Source organism: Oryzias melastigma, linkage group LG19 (assembly GCF_002922805.2).
Source record: "Oryzias melastigma strain HK-1 linkage group LG19, ASM292280v2, whole genome shotgun sequence".
Classification (NCBI taxonomy): domain Eukaryota; kingdom Metazoa; phylum Chordata; class Actinopteri; order Beloniformes; family Adrianichthyidae; genus Oryzias; species Oryzias melastigma.
Window position 1 is genome coordinate 14124337 of NC_050530.1, and position 18061 is coordinate 14142397.

General features: G+C 41.1%; 2 protein-coding genes and 1 long non-coding RNA gene across 3 annotated transcripts; 1 reads left to right on the forward strand and 2 right to left on the reverse strand.

The window, feature by feature from the left end:
• Positions 1–1149: 1149 nt before the first annotated feature.
• nat9 (N-acetyltransferase 9 (GCN5-related, putative)) lies at positions 1150–3288 on the reverse strand. The gene is made up of 6 exons (XM_024285764.2): positions 3112–3288; positions 2279–2388; positions 2070–2210; positions 1933–1992; positions 1672–1766; positions 1150–1607 (listed from the first exon to the last, which is right to left on the reverse strand). Exons 1-6 carry the CDS (start codon positions 3186–3188, stop codon positions 1503–1505), a joined length of 588 nt encoding a protein of 195 aa, XP_024141532.1. The 5' UTR covers positions 3189–3288; the 3' UTR covers positions 1150–1502.
• A 332-nt stretch (positions 3289–3620) lies between these two features.
• syt15 (synaptotagmin XV) lies at positions 3621–7281 on the reverse strand. Its single transcript, XM_036217184.1, has 8 exons — positions 7173–7281; positions 6914–7103; positions 6560–6693; positions 5311–5603; positions 4732–4899; positions 4553–4661; positions 4219–4401; positions 3621–4103 (listed from the first exon to the last, which is right to left on the reverse strand). Exons 1-8 carry the CDS (start codon positions 7177–7179, stop codon positions 3964–3966), a joined length of 1224 nt encoding a protein of 407 aa, XP_036073077.1. The 5' UTR covers positions 7180–7281; the 3' UTR covers positions 3621–3963.
• LOC118600190 lies at positions 3959–7743 on the forward strand. Its single transcript, XR_004949766.1, has 2 exons — positions 3959–4092; positions 6886–7743. It is a non-coding gene; the product is annotated as an uncharacterized LOC118600190 (long non-coding RNA).
• The last annotated feature ends 10318 nt before the right edge of the window (positions 7744–18061 follow it).

Here is an 18061-nt window from a genome sequence, read left to right on the forward strand (position 1 = left end):
CACGCCAGCCCCCCCAGCACAAGCAGGCGGACCACCCCACCCGACAAGATTGATTTTGCGTGCTGGCTCAACAGCTGTGGTGCAGTGGTTAGCGCTCTTGCCTCACAGTTTAAAGGCTCTGGTTCAAATGCGTGTGGAGTTTTCATGTTCTCCCTCTGCTGGTGTGGGTTTGCTCTGGGTTAGATGTACGATTGTGTTCCCTGTGACAGACTGGTAACCTGTCCGGTGTGTACTCCATCTTTGCCCATCATTGGTTAGGATAGGCCTCAGCAACACTGTCCCTGACAGGGATGCAGTGAGTTCAGAAAATAGAGCGTGTGGGTCAATAGTTATCAGTTTTTCCAAAATGATTGTTATTGAGTTTATCAGGTTATTGTTACATAAACAATTATTTCTTTTAGAGATTGTAAAAAGTATAAGAGAGGAGAGGAAAACTTTCTGCTGACTTTTGCAAACAGAGAATAAAAATACGCCATTATCTGCTTTAATTCATCCCTTCAGCCTTTTAGTTAATCGACACGAAAGCAGCTGGGAAATGCAGAGAAAGAAAGCACTTAGGAGAAATATGAAGCAATTATTATTTCACTATAACTAATATATGAAAGCAAATTTTTAAATGGACAAAATAAATGAATCATTTTTTTCTCTACATTATGTGGCTCAATTGACTGTAAATTGTTCAGGGAAAATAGTCCGTAGTTAATTGTTGTTTTCAAAGTATATTTTAGTCCGACTAGGAAGTCACATTTTGCACTTTTAAGTACCCCTATTTACACATACTTTTACTCTGGGATTATTTAAGTTTCAAACGTTCTTTAAACAGTATATAACATTTTTTTGTTGTTTTTTTACTGTCCAGCAGCTGAACAAAAAGATGGAATCATATAAACCTTTTTGTATTTGAACCAAATGTTATTTTAGTAGTTTCTAATCCATATAGGGTGTACCCCCCCCCTCCCCCTCTACTAACAGTGTTTGGGATAGGCTCCAGCAACATGGGTGGATGGAATCTTTTATTTTTTGGTGTTTGTGTGTGTGTGTGGGGGGGTAAAAGACAGAGAGAAAATGTGGTTAGAAGAAAAGGAAGAAAGTAAATAGGGAAAAGAATGCGCACAAAGAAAGAAAACATCCAAATAAATAACAAGATCCTTAAGGCTTAATATAATCAATCTAATAATTGTTTAGAGAAGGGCTGTTATTTTTAACTAAGACAGGGCTGAATGTCGCTTCACAGAAACAGTTTTAAAGAAAAAGTCATTTCAATTTAAAAAAATTAATTAAATTTCAACTTTTTTAAATTGAACATCCTCATGGAGGAAACTCAGCGACTGAGTTCATTCAGCGTTACCCTTACAGAACATTGAAGTTCTCTAGCAGACCTCCAGCTGCAGTGGAAAAAGACATGGAGTGACTGTAAATCTGATGTGTGGAGCTGCAGGCTTTCAGGACACTTCTGAACAGTCCTGTTCAGGTGGCTTATGTCTGCTCCTGCAGGTTTGTCTTTAGTCCCTTTCCTTCATCTCCACTTCTTCTTGTAGTTTCTTCTGAACAGACTCGTCCACCGTCAGCTCCAGGGTCACCTCTTTGAAGACCTGACACACCGACACCTGCAGCAGGCACAGCGGTGACTGTTATGAACGCTCCTCACAGCAGAAACAAACATCCTCTAACCTCCTGGAAGAGCAGCTTTTTGAACATGGTGATGCTGGTGTGGTTGTCCAAACCAATTTTCGCTTGAAACCTTCTGATCCCAAGTTTGTTGACTCCTGATGGAAGACAAAGAGCAAATTTGACCATTCTCTTCTAAAAAGTTATATTTTTTCAACTTTGTGGCCAAAAACCTTCAGATTTAGCCTAAAATCCTCTTAGGACTTTTAAAAACTACTTGCATAAACACCAGTGAAATATTCTAATGTATGTGAAGCTGCTCACCGTAGCACATCATCATTCGGGTCACCTCCTTCCCGATGCCTTTGCCTCTGTAGCTCTCCTCTGTTGAGTGACAGAACATTTGAGCACACCAAGAAGAGACAAAGATGGGAAAGGTTTTCTTACTGAACATGAGTCACCTGCGATCATGATCTCCAGCTCAGCCAGGGAGGGGTCAGAGGAGTCAGTCAGGAAGATGTTAACATCTCCCACCATGCAGGTCTCCTCATCCACACGGGGGTCGGCCCACTGCTGCTTGTCCAGGATGATGAATGTGCACTCTGTGGAAACAATAGCATTCTAACAGCTGCTGATCTGGAGATGTTTGGTTATCAGGTGTACTCCGCACTGTCGTGGTCCTCCCTCCAGCTCCTCTGCATGTCGTACTCCTGCTCCAGGGTCAGCGGTTCTGAGGCGGTGAGCTGCTGCAGCTCTGGAGACTTCATCCACTCGTGATACCTGCCAGAAACCGGACATAAACACCAACCTCTTTGTGCCTGTTAAGCTCATTATTCAATTGATATTTAAAATAAATAAATAAATAAATAAAAGACAGTTGCATCAATATTTGTTACAAAATAAATCCTACATTTTGAGACAAAACAAATACATTTTTATAATTTTTGGGGACTAATTTCCATTTACAGTGAAATAAATATAATTTAAGTTTCAACTTTTCTGTCATTTTTACTATTAACCTAAAAAAACTGTAATTGATAAAATAAAATATAGAACTTTATTGATCCCGAATAGATGAAATTACCTTATTTTGTTATTGTTTGTGTGAGTTTATGAAAAAAGAAAGATTTGTAGAAAACAACTTGATGTGTCCAACAATGAATTTATTCTTGAGTAGAATTTGCAATTAGTGTAGAGTTTTTTTAATTAAAAAATAATTCAAATTTTTGTTTCCAGTGAGTTCTGTGTTAAAGTAAATATACAATTTAGGAGGAGAATTTGTAACGATTAGAGCCACAATAATACTTTTAATTGTATTCAATACCAATATATTTTTGTAAAATACAAAAAAAAAATGTTGGTTTTCTACATGACCATTTAAACTTCTGAAATATTTATTTGAATATTTACACAACAACTTAATAAATAATAAACAACCGAACACAAAAGTTCAATGACGTCACAGTCCGTCTCTGTTTTCTTAACGAAGTCCAGCTGTGTTACCTGGGCACGTGCTCTGCATTGTAAGGAACCAGCACGACTCTCTGTCCCTCCAGCAGCGTGTTTTCATTTATCTTCATGCTGAAGGTAGAAGAGCTCACGCATGTTCTCGTTAACGTTCCCGCATCGACGCTTCCTCATTTCTCACACTGCGCGTGCGCAGGAGACTCTCTGGGCTCAGTGTTGTCTCCTCTCAAACTGTGAGGCGCGCCCCCCAGAGGACAGGCAGAGTACTGACAAGGTGCGCAAAATTGCTTCTCCAACATTTCTCCCTCACAAGTTTAAAACAAACATTTAGGCAGCAGAGAACTTGTTATAAAACGAGGAATGCTAACCTAAGCAACAATTTAAAACACCCGGTCCAATAATCAAGAAGTTACTGGTTCGAATCCAACTCGGGGCTTATTTATTTGTTTATTTTTTTTAAATCCCAAAACTGTTCAATTCAGGTAAATAAAATATTTCAAAAAATAGACAGGGGTTAAAAAAAATCAGAGGTTTAAAAAATTCAGAATAAAAAGTCAGGGGGAAAAAGTCTGATGGAACTAAAAAACTTCCATACAATAAGGACAAAGAAATTACAAATTCACATGAGATTAGTTAAGTATGGACCAGTTTAATAAAAAGTGGAAGAAAATAGGATACTGTTCAAAACTCAGGTGTGAAATGACAGCCAAAAAGTTATTTGATAGACAGATTCTGTCTCTTACAAGAAAATTTTAACTGCAATTCATAAAAGGTTACGATACACTTTGCTCTTTTTAAGCTTGGATGAAAACCACTTGTTATTCTTAACCTCTAAAAATGATGAAAAAATAGATTTTTTTTTCTTCTTTTCAACTCAGATTCTGGGTGTCAGGTGGTCTTGCCAAGCCCGTGCCACAGTTTGACTGGCTCCTGTGCCGGATTGACCATATCCATCCAATGCTGCAGCTGAGGACCCCTGGCATACATAAAGGGGCCTAACACCAGCCCCCCCAGCTGGTATGGAAGTTCTGGAAGCACCACAAAAAACAAAAACAACACATTTAAATATGCAATCACAAAAAAGTCGACAAATATTTAAAAAAATATTTAAAAATTAATGTTCCATGAAGCATAAAAACAGACCTGAGTGGCTTTTGTTGGGCTGCTGCATCTCAAACCTCAGACAGGCTTCATCCAGGTGCTGCGGCTTTAGTTTAAAAGTCATTTTGTAGTTGAAAAAAGGGTCGGGTCCTTCTTTCACCTCACAGCTGCGCTTGGTTTTCATCACTCGAGTGTGTAACTGAAGGCTCACCTGCACACACACACCTAGGAAAAAAAACAGAACCACACTTTTTTTTTGTTTTCTTTTTGAAAAAAAAACAGATGATGTTGCTAACAATTTCATTATCAGTATTAATTATCTACACAATTGCATTGAATCTGACATTTATTAAAAACAGATTGAGATTTTGGTTACCTGCATCTGTTTGCAGCTGGAGGCCTCGTGCTCTCAAAACCACCACCGAGAGGCGCTGTTGAGACAAACTGTAGCACAGAGAAATCTGGACGTCCCCCAGCTCTGAGCACTGATGGGATCAGACAATCATAAGCTTGTGGGATCACTTTTTTGCATTCAGGATGTGGATGAGTCACTACCTGCGCGTCGTCCTCCAGCTCTAAATCTTTCCAGAGCACCCTTCCTGCCAGCCCTAGCTCCCCCTCCAGGGGGAAGAGCACCCTGCCCACGGCGTGACGCTTGCCATCGGGTTCACGGCTCAGCACACACACGCTGAGGGTGCTCTCCTGCACACACACTGCTGACACCTGTGCAAATGCATTTACGTGCACAAAATGCTTTAAAAAAATCAGTTGTTTTTTAAAAAAAGAGCATCACATCATCAACACATGCTGTGTTTTTAGAGTGTTAACCCTTTAACACTGGAGCTCCAGTGTTTGTATTCTTTGATTTACTGTTTTTTTTTTTTATTTTATTGTCAGCACAATCAACATAATTCCAGTAGATTCTGGCGCCGCTTTTCTCCTTCAGAATCTACTGGATTTACTTTGATCATGTTAACAGTTGAATAGTTACAGCCTGTTAAAGATTTTGTGTTTAAGCGTCACTGGTGTTAAAGGGTTAAACTTGTAACAAATATTGTGAAATTCAAACTTTTCAAAACAATTTCACAAAAATGCAAAACTTTCTCAAACGTTTGCTCCATGTCGTGCGCTTGCCTGGAAGACAAAGTAATCGTTGAACTCGGGGTCAGGCCCTGTCCCTTGGCCTTTGGCCTGACGGGGTCGCCGGTCATCCGGCAGAAGTCGCAGCTCCACCAGAGTGGCGTTGGAGTGGAAACGTGGAGGCAGGTTTCCAAGGCGGAGGAGGAAGACCACGACCTGCTCGCTGCTGTGCCGGTACTCCACGGAGAAGAGGAGGCGGGTGGCCATGCCAGGGGGCGGGGCTACCACCTCGTTTAGAGCACTTACAGAGTACAGGCTTGTCAACACAGACCCCATGGGGTACCAGCCTAAAAGAAGAATGCATAGAACTCTATATAAAGTGTGATTTAGTCTACTTTAAGTGAGCTAAATTTGGTCTAAATGTTACTTTGATCTTTTTTATTGTCTGATGGACTAAATTGAAAGAATAAGCTAATTTTTTTAGCATCAATTATTTATGTGCTTTCTTGTCTTTTAACTGATGCTGGTGCCATTTTTTTAAAAAGTGTTGTTTTCTTGGACATAGTTTCTGCAGAGCGGTGCATAAGAAGTTCATAAGAAATTTGCCTCTGAGTTGTGGGCAGAACTGTTCCTGCAGAGCAACCCCGCCCCCCTTCCCCTCTCCGTTGCTGAGAGCTTGTGGCCCACCAAGTGTATTTTCTACATCACAAATAAGCTTTTTTTCCAACGTCATTTTTCCACGTCTGCTCCTGATTAACAACATTTTGAATAAAGAAATACTCTGAAATGCAAATTTAAGCTTTTTATAAAATTTAAAAACACCAAAACCACACATTTTTATTCAAGTTGATTCTTCAGGAGTCCATCCAAATCCTTAAAAAACTTGGATCAAATCTCCTTTAGCTCACAGCTCCACCAGAATAAGTGAAAACTTGTACGTCATTTTCTAAAATACATGTGGCCAGTGCAGAACTTTTTTCTTTGAAGCATTTATTTTGAATGCTAAAATGCATGTGGCTAATGGTGAATTCTATCCTTGGCCACAAACCTGTTAAAATACGTACAACAAAAAATAAAATTTAGTTTTGGACACACCTACAATACATGTGAGCAAGGCAGCAATGTGCATTGCATGGGGTTAAGATTAATTTTAATCACTTTTTTGTGTTTGGTTGCATGTAAGTACGTGCAATTAAAAATAATAATTATCCAAAATATTAATCCACTATAATAATTAACCAAATTATCCATTCATCCAATAATACTAATTATCATAATAAAATATTTTAGAAAAAACTAGCACCTCTCACGGATAGTGACCCACGATGAGCCAGGATGTCTTTTTGGCTCTCTGCAGCCTCCAGCTCATCATTCTTTAAATCCCTTTTGCTTTGTGGGATGAAGCGAGGAGGAATTGTGAAAGGGATGTCACTGGGTCTATGACACACAAAAAAATTGGACAGACATAGTTGATATGTGAGAGTTATTCACATTTATTAGTGTTGTTTTTTTGTCTAAATTAAACTTTTCTCTGCTCAGAAATCCCAATTGACTTAAAATATACATAAAATTGTGATTTAACTAAGTCAGAGTATCGTGTTGTTCTAAAAGGTATTTTCTCATCCAAAGTTAGGCTAGAGTGAAGTTTAGGACTCACAATGTCCAAGAACCCTGAGACACCAGGACGACTGGAGCAGAGCCTGCTGGAACAGACGGCGCCGTGGAGAACAGCTCCTGGTACCGACTCTGCCTGTTCGTCCTCCTCCAAGAGCAGAACACGAGCAGACCCAGAAGCAGCAGCAGCACCAGACCCACAGACAGGCCGACAGCCAGCAGCAGCATCTGGTCTGAACAACCACCCAGCTGAACCTCATGGACCACATCGACCAGAAAATACTACAAACAGCTCGACTTACCAGCCATCAGGGACAGAATTAAAACTCCTTTTTTATCAGATATTTGAGGCGATCTATATATAAAGGTAAAATTTGCAGCTGGTTGTTACCTTTAACAATTTTACTCCAGAGCACCGTGAGAGGAACGCAGCTGGTTTGTTCTCACCGTAATCTGAGCAAAACTTCTCTGCAGATAAAAAGCCAAAACACAAACTCTGAATTCAAGAGAGAAAAAAAGGTTTTGTCGTCTTTTTGGGTGTATAATTTATTTTCTGCATCTAAATTGCCTCAATGACTCAGTTTTTATAGTGATCCCAAATAATAAAAAAAAACATTTCTCTGCTGTTTAGAGTATATAAGCAACTGCTTACTTTAATGCTTTTATAATTACGTACTTTTGATGCTTCAAATAAAGTCAAAGTCATTGGAACAGCAAAAAAAAAAAAAAAAAAACTTAGAGCAGAACTGGACAGTTATTTTAATTTAATTGCTCATTCATGATGTCACTAACCCCATGTACAAATTGTTTAAAATCTATTGGGCCCCTAAAGAAACATAAAAGAAAAAAAATCTAAGTTAAAAAAAAAAAAAAGTTACTATCTGGTGAGCACTGGTCACCAAGTGGTGCGCCTAGTGAGCACCAGATATTATCTAGTGAGCACCGGTTACTATCTGGAGCACACCAGATAATAACTGTTTTGTTTTTTTACTTTAATTTTTATTTTTACGATGTCCCTTTTGCTCCATAAAATTCCAACTTTATTAAAAAAATGCTTTTCACTCTGCAGTAACACAAAGGGCTTTACAAGTTTAAAACAATTACATATAAAAATACAAAACACAGAATTTCCTCAACCCTCCCAAGCCCCACCCACCAAAATGGGACATAATATGTCAAAAAAAAGCCAAAATATCTAACACATCTCTTAATTTCTAATCTCATTATTTCTAATCAACAATCTTTGCTATTTTACTATTTACTACTTTACTGCCTATATTATTTACATGGTGTTAGGTATTAACCATACGTTAGATTGGAGTCAAAGTTAGACTATATGTCGCATCTTTTTTTTTTTTTTTTTTTGTGTGTGTTGCATTTGGTTCTCTCATAACCAGTTTTAAGCAAAATGGTTGAAAAAGTGCTTTGTGATGATATCAGTAGTTGTGCAAATGTTTCTTGAGATTTCCATGTGGTCGCATGTGCATGAAAGCTGCAGATCTACATGTGTAAGTTGACATTGTCATGGGTGGGAACAAAGAGCCGACATCGCACACATTCCAGTGAGGGTCAGGGTCACTGAGGCAGGCGGGATTAGTCAGCTGGGGCCCAACTGTGTTATTTTCTTTCTCTGTGGGGCCCGTAGTGAGTCAGTTTGATCAGGATCTCTTAAGGGTGGTGCTGGTTAGTTGGGGTTGAACCACTTACACCTTCCAGGCCCCTGTACCTCCCTAACAACAGCTCCGGGGGTCAGAGGGTTCACGTGAGCTGGCTGACCGACCCTTTGTCATAGGAAATGTCAGTGAAATCATTAATTAATGTTTATTTATTTGTTGACAAGGAGAGTTGGCCCATTTTCAAAAGAATACATCAGATTGCCCATTTACTTTTTAAATCTTATAAGTACATGCTCAAAAACCAAAATCCTGTTTTTGTTCTTGTAGCATTTTTCTCATGATGGAGGACATTTATAATGAAAATTAAAATCAAAATTGCATTTCTGAGTAGTTCTTTATTCATATCATGGTGAATCAGGGGCGGACATTAAAAGTTAGCTTAAAAAAAGATTGTAATTGTGACATAGAAAATACAGTCAGCAGGTCAGAACCTTCCTGCTTTGCTCCATTCTGATGCATCCACTAGCAGACAAATAGATCCACGTACATCTTAGCTTTCCTCATCTGAGCTGGAATCTCGATCAAAACTGTACAGCAAGATAGCTTCAATTGATCTCTATTTTTGCTGCACTGCTAATGTAAGGTTGTGGTTGTGAGGGGCTGTAAGCTAGCAAGAGAGAGTATAACAGATGAACGATGGGAATTGGGGGAGGGGTTGCTCTGCGCCTGTAAGCTAGCAGGAGAGTGTATGATGATAGGAAGGGGGGCAGGGCTCACTACAAGCCAACTCAGAGGTGAATTTTTGCTGAACTCTTGCTGCTCTGCAGAAACAATGTCCTCAAAAATGACACACGTTTTTTGAGTTTTGCTATAAAAAAATGGGAAAATCATAATTAAAAGGCCACTGGGAACAGGAACCACTTGTCAATAGATTAAGACATGATCAGAGCAGGACTTAAAATAAGTAAATCTATAAATTAGGCTGATTCAAAATTGGCTTAAAAACAAAATATTTACACAGTATTAACACAAAATATGTTTTGTCCCCTGGGCTGCACGGTGGCGCAGTGGTTAGCGCTCTCGCCTCACAGCGAAAAGGCCCCGGTTTGACTCCCGGCTGGGACCTTTCTGTGTGGAGTTTGCATGTTCTCCCCGTGCATGCGTGGGTTTTCACCGGGGACTCCGGCTTCCTCCCACCGTCCAAAAACATGCCTCATAGGTTAATTGGTGACTCTAAATTGCCCCTAAGTGTGAATGTGAGAGTGGATGTGTGTGATTGAGGCCCTGCGACAGACTGGCGACCTGTCCAGGGTGTACCCCGCCTTCGCCCATCAGTAGCCGGGATAGGCTCCGGCACCCCTGCGACCCCGAAAGGGAAGAAGCGGTCTGGAAGATGAATGAATGTTTTGTCCCATTTGAATTTACCGGCGGGAGCAGTCTCCAGTGAAGACACTACATCTCCCAGCAACCCCAGCGCACACTGTCATGGTTCCGCTTAGCTGACACTCATTGACAGTCACCCACAAAACACTTAAGCACTGCTCAGAGCCTCACTCAGTGTGAAGTATTGTTTGTGACAACCTGCCTGCATTACTGAGCGTTCCTGTTTTCTGACCCTGCTTTATCTCTGATTGTTTGCCGCCTGCCCCGACCCTCGCCTAGACCCTGACAACTCTAGTTTCTTCTTGGATGATCCCATTATTGACTGTCTGACTCTGATTTAGCTTTGTGGACTTTCTGTCTGTTTGTGACATTCACATTAACCAGACCTTTTTGTTGCAATTTTTGCATTTAGTGTATTATATGTAACTTTTGAAAGGCAACATTTGCACAGCAAAAACTGAATCACAAGAAGGTAAAAGGACCCTTGTTTCAAGAACAATTGTCTTATCAAGAAATGTTTTTTCTAAAACAAAATAATCTTAGTATGAGAAAACATCTCTTACTGACTTGATTTTTTTTTTCTTAAATTAAGAATTCTTGGTGAGACCTTTTCTCTTATCCAATCGGCAGATTTTTTTTCTTGCTTATTTAAATCTGTCAATAGGGTTAGAATTTCTGACTTATTTCTAAGAGGCATCTTTTTGCAGCACTACTACACAAATATGTTGGGTCCTCAATCAACGGCTGTTCTATAAGCTTTGGCATTTTCACCATTGAATATTGAAACAACTTCTGTCCAACCATGGTGAAGCAGTTGAAATGTTCTCATAAGTAAGTGTTGTGGACATTTGCAGAGAAATAGAAGCAGTTTGGGTCCTGCCAGCTGACCTGATCTTTAACCCAAATCAAAATGCTCATAAGCCCGTCGCCCCCCCGACTCTCTTACTCACACATGCATCCACGCAGCCAGACTGGATTGGACAGTAGCTAATAAGATGACCGGTAATCCTCCGCCCTGAAGGAGCAGAGATGTTGCCCTCTGTCTGTCACACATGAACATACCACACAATCACACAAAAGACCATCGTTCTAACCAACGCTTGCCTCCAACGGGGCCCAACAAAAGCGGAACCATTCACAGGAATTTTCATGTTCTTATTAAATAGTCTATGGGCGGAACAAAAGACACACGTTAGGAGGAGAAAACTACAAACTTCACCTGTGGCTGTTCGAAAAAAGCTTTTAAAGAACGTGGAGGACGAGAAGACGGAATGCAGCGAGGAAGGAGGGTCATTATTTAACGGCCGCTGGCCTGTGGCGGAGCAGAGGTCAACACAGGACACAACTGGCCCCCCTTCAGGTAAGAAGCTTGATTCCTTTGGATTGAGACTGTTCTGATGTTCAGATTCAAGCATTTTGATAGCTCTTCCCAGCTCAAACTAAATATAGATAAATATCAAACAGGGTAAACCGTCACCTTGTGCTAACAAATTACCCCATTTATAAATAGATTTGTGGATATTTCAACAGCAATGAAGAGAGAATATGATTCATTTAAGACAAAAAGCAAACTAAAACTGATTGGATTTACAGCGAATTCAGAGAATTATAAAATAGGAAAAGAAATCTCCTTATAAATAATTTAATTATTGCCTAAATTGCCGTTGTTCTCTGCCAACCAATGCCCAAACTCTCCTCTAAACCTGTCTCCATTAATCTTCGTTTTGTCTCAATAATCAGGTAATCTGGATTGAGTAATCTCATTTGGTTAATCTGGGAGAGCCTTGTATGTGTGTGTGAGTGTGTATGTATGCGTGCATGTATGCATGTGTGCAAAATAAGGTTGACTTAGAACTAAGAAAAAAGAAAGAAAATATGTGTTTTAGAGTTCTAAGGCTTTCATTAAACGTTGGATTGATGTAAGATTTGGTCCTTCAGAGGTCTGGTAGGGATGAAGCAGTTGACAGATGAATGTGATGCTTCCACTGGATTTACAGGGCTTTAGAGTTGAACCACAAAGAGAGTTAGCAGCAAGCTGATGAACAAAGCAAAGTACTTAGAGATGAACGCCGCAGGACGCCGAGATGACCACAAACGCAGCAAACACCCTGCTTGGATTTGTTGTATTTACACTAGGATTTTAAAACTTTTTGGGGGTTTTGTTTCCCTCTAAGTGGAGGCTGTGCTTGCTTACAGCCCCTCACAACCCCAAGCTAACATTACTGGTGCAACAAAAATGGCGAGCAATATTGAAGCTATCCAGCCATGTGCCGGCTCGGATCAGGAAAACGTTTGTCTGCAAGTGGATGCATCAGAGTGCCGCAGACCAGATTCATTATAATTTAAATAAAGAAATTCTCAAAAATATAAATTGAGCTTAATTTTCTTTATATATGTCCTCCATCATCAGAAAAAAATGCATACAAACATGTAAGGAACGTCTGTCTGTAATGGTAACAGCAGCTATTTGACTTTTGCTTCTGCACATTGTTTTCAGATCAAACAAAACCAATAAAATATTTAAGAACATGGCACAAAACATGAATGTAAGCAAAAAAAAAAACATTTTGGTTTCATGATGTGAAAAAAGTTTGTTTTTTTCCATACAGGTTAACGGCGTTATCATGGAGAGGTCTTGTCGTCCCGTATCCGAAAGCTACCAGTCAGCCTGTTTTTCAGTCAAAGCCGGGCACGCGGGGGATGAGGACGACCATGCCCCTATCTTCTCCCTCTCTAAGAGCTCTGTGGATGTTGTCATGGCAACGGGTTCCCTCCACAAACGAGACCCGGCGTGGACGAGACTGGACCTGAAGCGCAGCTCCAGCACCAACACTCACTCTGAGCAGAACGCGGTGACCACTCTCCAGCAGCTGCGCCACCACAAATGGAGACAGAACCACCTGTCGTTCACCACCCAAAACGAGGACCTGCTCAGTCCGCCCCCGCTCAGCGAGCGCTGGATCTCCAACACAAACCGCTGGAGCGGCTGCAGCGGCAGCACCCACAGCCGCAGCAGCACGCCGGACACAGTGGTGTGGAAAGACGAGCCTTCGTGCCACAACAGTCCCAACCAGGAGGCCAAGATAGATTCTCTACCTTCCACGCCGTCTCCCTTTGTCTCGCCTTTCCACACTCCCACTTTGCCAGTCACACAGCACTCTTCTTCACCTCCCAGACTGAGCACGGATGAGCTTCCTGGATCCTCTCCTTACCTTCAGCTGACCAGCGCAGACAGTAGAGGATCCTCAGAGAGGCTGGTGTTTCAGTTCCCGTCCCCTGTGCCGTCACTTGTTAGCTCAGCACATGAAGAAATGTGTTCAGACCCCGCATCCTTTGTGGATGTCATGGGAACAAAGCCGTCCAGCCCTAATGGCAGCCTCTTATCAGAGGAGGTAAAATCCAAAAACTCTCAGGAAATTTTGAGTGCTGCAGAGTTTCTAAGAGAACCTTCCAGCTGTCACCTTGTTGGGTTGCAGCAGGTGAAGCAAAGCATCTCCACAGGGCAAGGTTTTAAGCCATCCATCGTTTCGTCCTTCAGCGACTCACTGTTGACTAACCACGGCAGATGCAGCTTTAGAACCTGGGATGCAACCACAGCAAAGTTGAAGCGCAGCAGAGAGGAAGGAACAATGACCTCCCAGCTTCCGACGGCTGAGGCAGCGGTGCAGACAACCTCCCCTTTAGGCTCCTGGTGTGACCTCCGGAAAAGCATGTCCCCATCAAACGCAGGCTCCCACTCCATCTTGGGGTCTCCTCCGGGATCCCGACTGAACCTGAAGTCACCCGTGGGCTCCCACTCGAACCTGGTTTCCCCGTCGTCCAGCATGTTCCCTGGAAGCAGCTGTGGAGAAGAGCAGAAGCAAGGAGACAACCCGGAGTGGGACGCCGCTTCAGTGTCCTCACATCCTCTCGAGCGGAAGAGATCGTGCTTGAAGATCCAACCCGAGGGAAGAGATGAGTTAGGGAGGAGGAGTAGCATGAAGCAGGTTCAGTGGGATGAAGACGGACTAACGTGGGATGTTTATGGAGCATCTCTAGACCCAGAAGAGCTGAGCTCGGTCATACAGAAACATCTGGAGCGCAAGAGCAACTTCCAGCCTTTGAAGTGCTCCTCGAAGAAGAAGAGAGCACCAAAGCCTCCAGTTATAGCCAATCTGATCACAACTATGGCCCCTGACATGAGTCCACCTGCCATGAGTATTAAGTGTATGGTTGAGGGTGAGAGTGAAGACACAATAGAGACGATAGGAGAGTCACAGCAAGGAACAGAAGAGGAGAAAAAAGCAGAAGCTCCTCGAAGGAGGAGCAAAGATAACCCGAAGGACCCAAAGGGGAGAGTCTGTGGAGATCAGGTCTGCAAGTCACCTTCACAGGAGAGTGAGCAAAGCAAGAAGAAGACAGTGATCCGGTCTCTGAGGAGGCCTCGGTGGTGTGTGAGCTCCAGAAAGACAGAGGACTAAACCTGGAGAAACTTTCAGTCTCAAACTTTACTGGAGAAATCTTACCTGGAACTGCTCGTCACCTCACCACCAAAACCAGGACAGTCCTTCTTCCTCCTGCTTCTTCAGACCTGAAGAGAAGCTTTCAGCCAAACAGCAAGGAAGCTAAAAACATGTTGTTCTACGATACTCAAAAGTCTATTAAACATTAAACAAATATCAACAAGTTTATACTTTAAATTTCTTGGAAAATTGGTGCATTCACACCGGATGCAATTTCCGCATCAATTTTGCATCTCCCGCCGCTCTTTTGATGTGCGCCATTTTTCCTGCTCCACCACGGAGTAACCGCCAACGTTTTACTGGACTTCATCCGTTGCCACATCAGAGAAAACGTCGACGATGCCGAGCGAGTAGCTAGGGTTTCTGTTCTTTGGAGAACTCTAACAGGGCGCCAGCAAGCATGTTGCCGTATCTGGGTTCACCAAATCATTCAAAGTTGCTCCTGGTGCAGTGTACTTGTACTGTTTTAAAAGTTACTTCAGTCTTTCTGTGGCCCAGTTCAAACATTAACCCAAGAGGGGGAAAGTAAAAATAAAACTGGAGGATCTTTTTATTATTGTCTTGATGAAAATAAAAATATCAAAAGTCCATGAAGCTATGACGGCACCTGCGGTGGCTCTCTATCTGCCAGGCAGCCAACCGCCGGTGGGCCAGCATAGCAAGCTCTGCTGCCCAGAGATTGGCAGCCAAGATGGTGACCCCGCTTGTTCTGCTGGACCCGGGGCAGGGAAGCTCAACAGATCACTATGCTGTTCACCGGGTGGCTAGCTAGCATAACGGACTCCATCGATCCAGCTCTGTTGGCTCTGTGACAGGCTTTCAACCTGTCCAGGGTGTATCCCGCCTTTGACCATGAATAACCAGGATTGTCTCCAGCAACCCATGGGCCCAGCGGTTTAAAAAAAATAGATGGAAGTTCAGGACGAAAATCCTCACATTGAGCAGCCATATTGGATTTATTTTTTTTTCCATTTAATCAAGTCACTAAAAACATCACATGCCCAAAGCTGAGTCCCTGACGCCAAAATCGCTCCACAGGACTTCAACACCCTTGCCACGCAAATCGCGTCCGGTGTGAATGCACTTTAAACTTTGTTTTCTACTCCTATATTCATCTTAAAGGGTAACCAACCAAACGGGCCTTTAAAGTGCGGTCTGTTGGTCTTTACCAAAGTTTTGACAAATTAAATTAAACTTGTTTAATTCTTAAAAATATAGTTAAAAACTGTCTGTATGATGCCCCCTACAGGTTGAAACAAGGTATTACAGTTGAATTTTGTGATTGGTCAAACCATGTGAGTTCCACGTCATTCCAGAAGTCTCATGTCATGATCTGCAGCTCCAGTAATGATAATAGTCCTACCCCCCAGCCCCGCCCCTCTGACTCGATTTTCACATTGCAGCTGTGGGCGGAGTCAGCCTCCAACTTCCCTGTTTGGTGACCCTTTAAGTAAATCTGAATTATTTGATGTCAAAATGCCTCTAGAGCATTTATTCTGGCCTGGTGCTGTCCAGGACTGCAAAGACCAGATTGTTTTCACAAATCCTCTTTCTTACTGCGCCTTTCAGAAAAATCTTTGCCCCGTCCCATTCTCCAAAACTCTTAAGAATTTGAAGGCACCTATAGTATCTGAAAATGATTCTTGAACGCAGTGATGACATTATGTGGTGACATCACAGCAGGATGAACCATCAAATCCACAAATGAAACCAAAACACTTTTGTCGAGGAATATCTAAAGGCAGTTTTGGCCACATGACCTATGGCTTGTATTGCAAAGTGGGAAATTTGCTCACATATTCTTTACTGGAATATTGTGAGAATTTAATAGACGAATTCTTGGCTCAAGCTGAGTGAAATGATATGGCATATTATGTGAGCATCTGAGCAATGTGGCCGTGGTTTAACGAAAGCCTTCGTTGTCAAGGAAATCCAAAATTTTACTTTTGCCGATTCTTTTGAAAATTACATAGACTTGTTCGCCACCACTAGGTTGGCCAAAAAATAAAATGGTTGCTATGGAGATAAAATCTTTTTAAAAGTGTTTGTTTTTTTTCTACAAATTTGTCACATGCATTTGTGATCTGGATGGTAGAAGCGGAGGGTGGAGGGCACTTTTGGGGCAGACATCATTTTTATAATTGCTTTTTTTCACTAATTGCTATAAGGACTTGTTTAAACATGAATTCAGAGCAGCTGTGTAAAAGATGTGACTTTGATAACAACAATCTTTATATGGATTTGAGAGTTAAAATGTGCCGCTTGGCTTAATTTTTCTGATATTTTATTATTGTATTTATTTATTTATTACAAAGGGGAAATCTCTCAAGTATTCTTGTTGTGTGAAAGCATTTTTTCTGTATTTTTATTCTTATTTGTGTGCTTCTTTGTTGTTTTCTTTTGTAGTCATTTAAATTCTCAACAAAAAAATTGAGTCAGGAAAAGAAAAGAAAAGTCAGGAACAGATGAAAATTTTAATTTAAATGTGCACATTCTACTGTTATTTTCAATATTTTCTGCCTTCAACCTGTTTATCAATGTTGGATCAGCTGCTGACAGTGTTGAAAAGGTTAAAGCAGCAGCAATTATACTGTAGATGCATTGTGTTTGGCCCTCACAGTGTTGCGTAATTATTGTGTCTTGGTGTAACTGGTGCAGCTATAACCACACTGACCTGGCCTGTGCGACTTAATAAAGATATGGTTTGTGCTCAAAGTTGCTCTTGTGTTTATAACTTTAAGAGCATCATAGTAATTGTATAGATCAAAGTTTCACAGACTCTGGTTGGTCATTTTGGAGGTCAAAAATATTGTTTAGGTAAAGAGTAATTTACGTCTTAACCTGATAGATTATTCAAACAGACATGTAAAGTGTTTGGGGGGAAAGAAAAACAGAAACCTCCATCTCAGAGATTTTTACTCTCATTTTGCATCATCGAGTTTCATTTCTGGTAAGTAGAAGTCAGACAAAGAATAGTTCATAAACTGAAAATTTGTGAAGTTTCTACAGAATTTACTCGATTGAGTCTTTCGAACTCAACTTCAGAGGACAGCGGAGATATCTGTAAAGGCTTTGAACTTGACTGTAAATGAGAACTGGACTTGATGACTGAAGTTATACAAGTTATAAACTGACCAATTAGATGCTTCCATAAAAGTACATTGAAGTTTCCATTGACAGTTGTTGTGTAGCCCACTTTTACGGTGTGGCCTTCCAACAAGCTCACTCCTGATTGGCGGGAGTGGTTGCCATAGAAACTCAAACTCAGACTAATCACTACTTATTGACATCATCTGGTTCCAACATGGCAACATTTGAATCACAAAAATATGGCGACAGTAGTAAACAATTTTCTATTGGTGACATCACACTAACTTGGTCCAGTTCTCTTATTCAGTCAGGTTCTTAAACGTTCACAGAAGCATTTCTCTGTTTCTTCCTTTTTTTTTTTTTTTAGTTTCACAACGAATGGAACAAATATCAAACAAATAGAGGAACCGTACAGGCAAAGCACACTGTCAGTGCTTTAAAGACAACAGAAAAAAAAACAATATGGTATATGGAACATCCAATAAAGTGGGGCTTGGAGTTCATCTATATATACATAGTTTCAATTCAACTTTTGCTTATTTTTTATTAATATTTATAATTTTTAATTGTAAATTAAATCTTCGAAATCTACATTTTTAA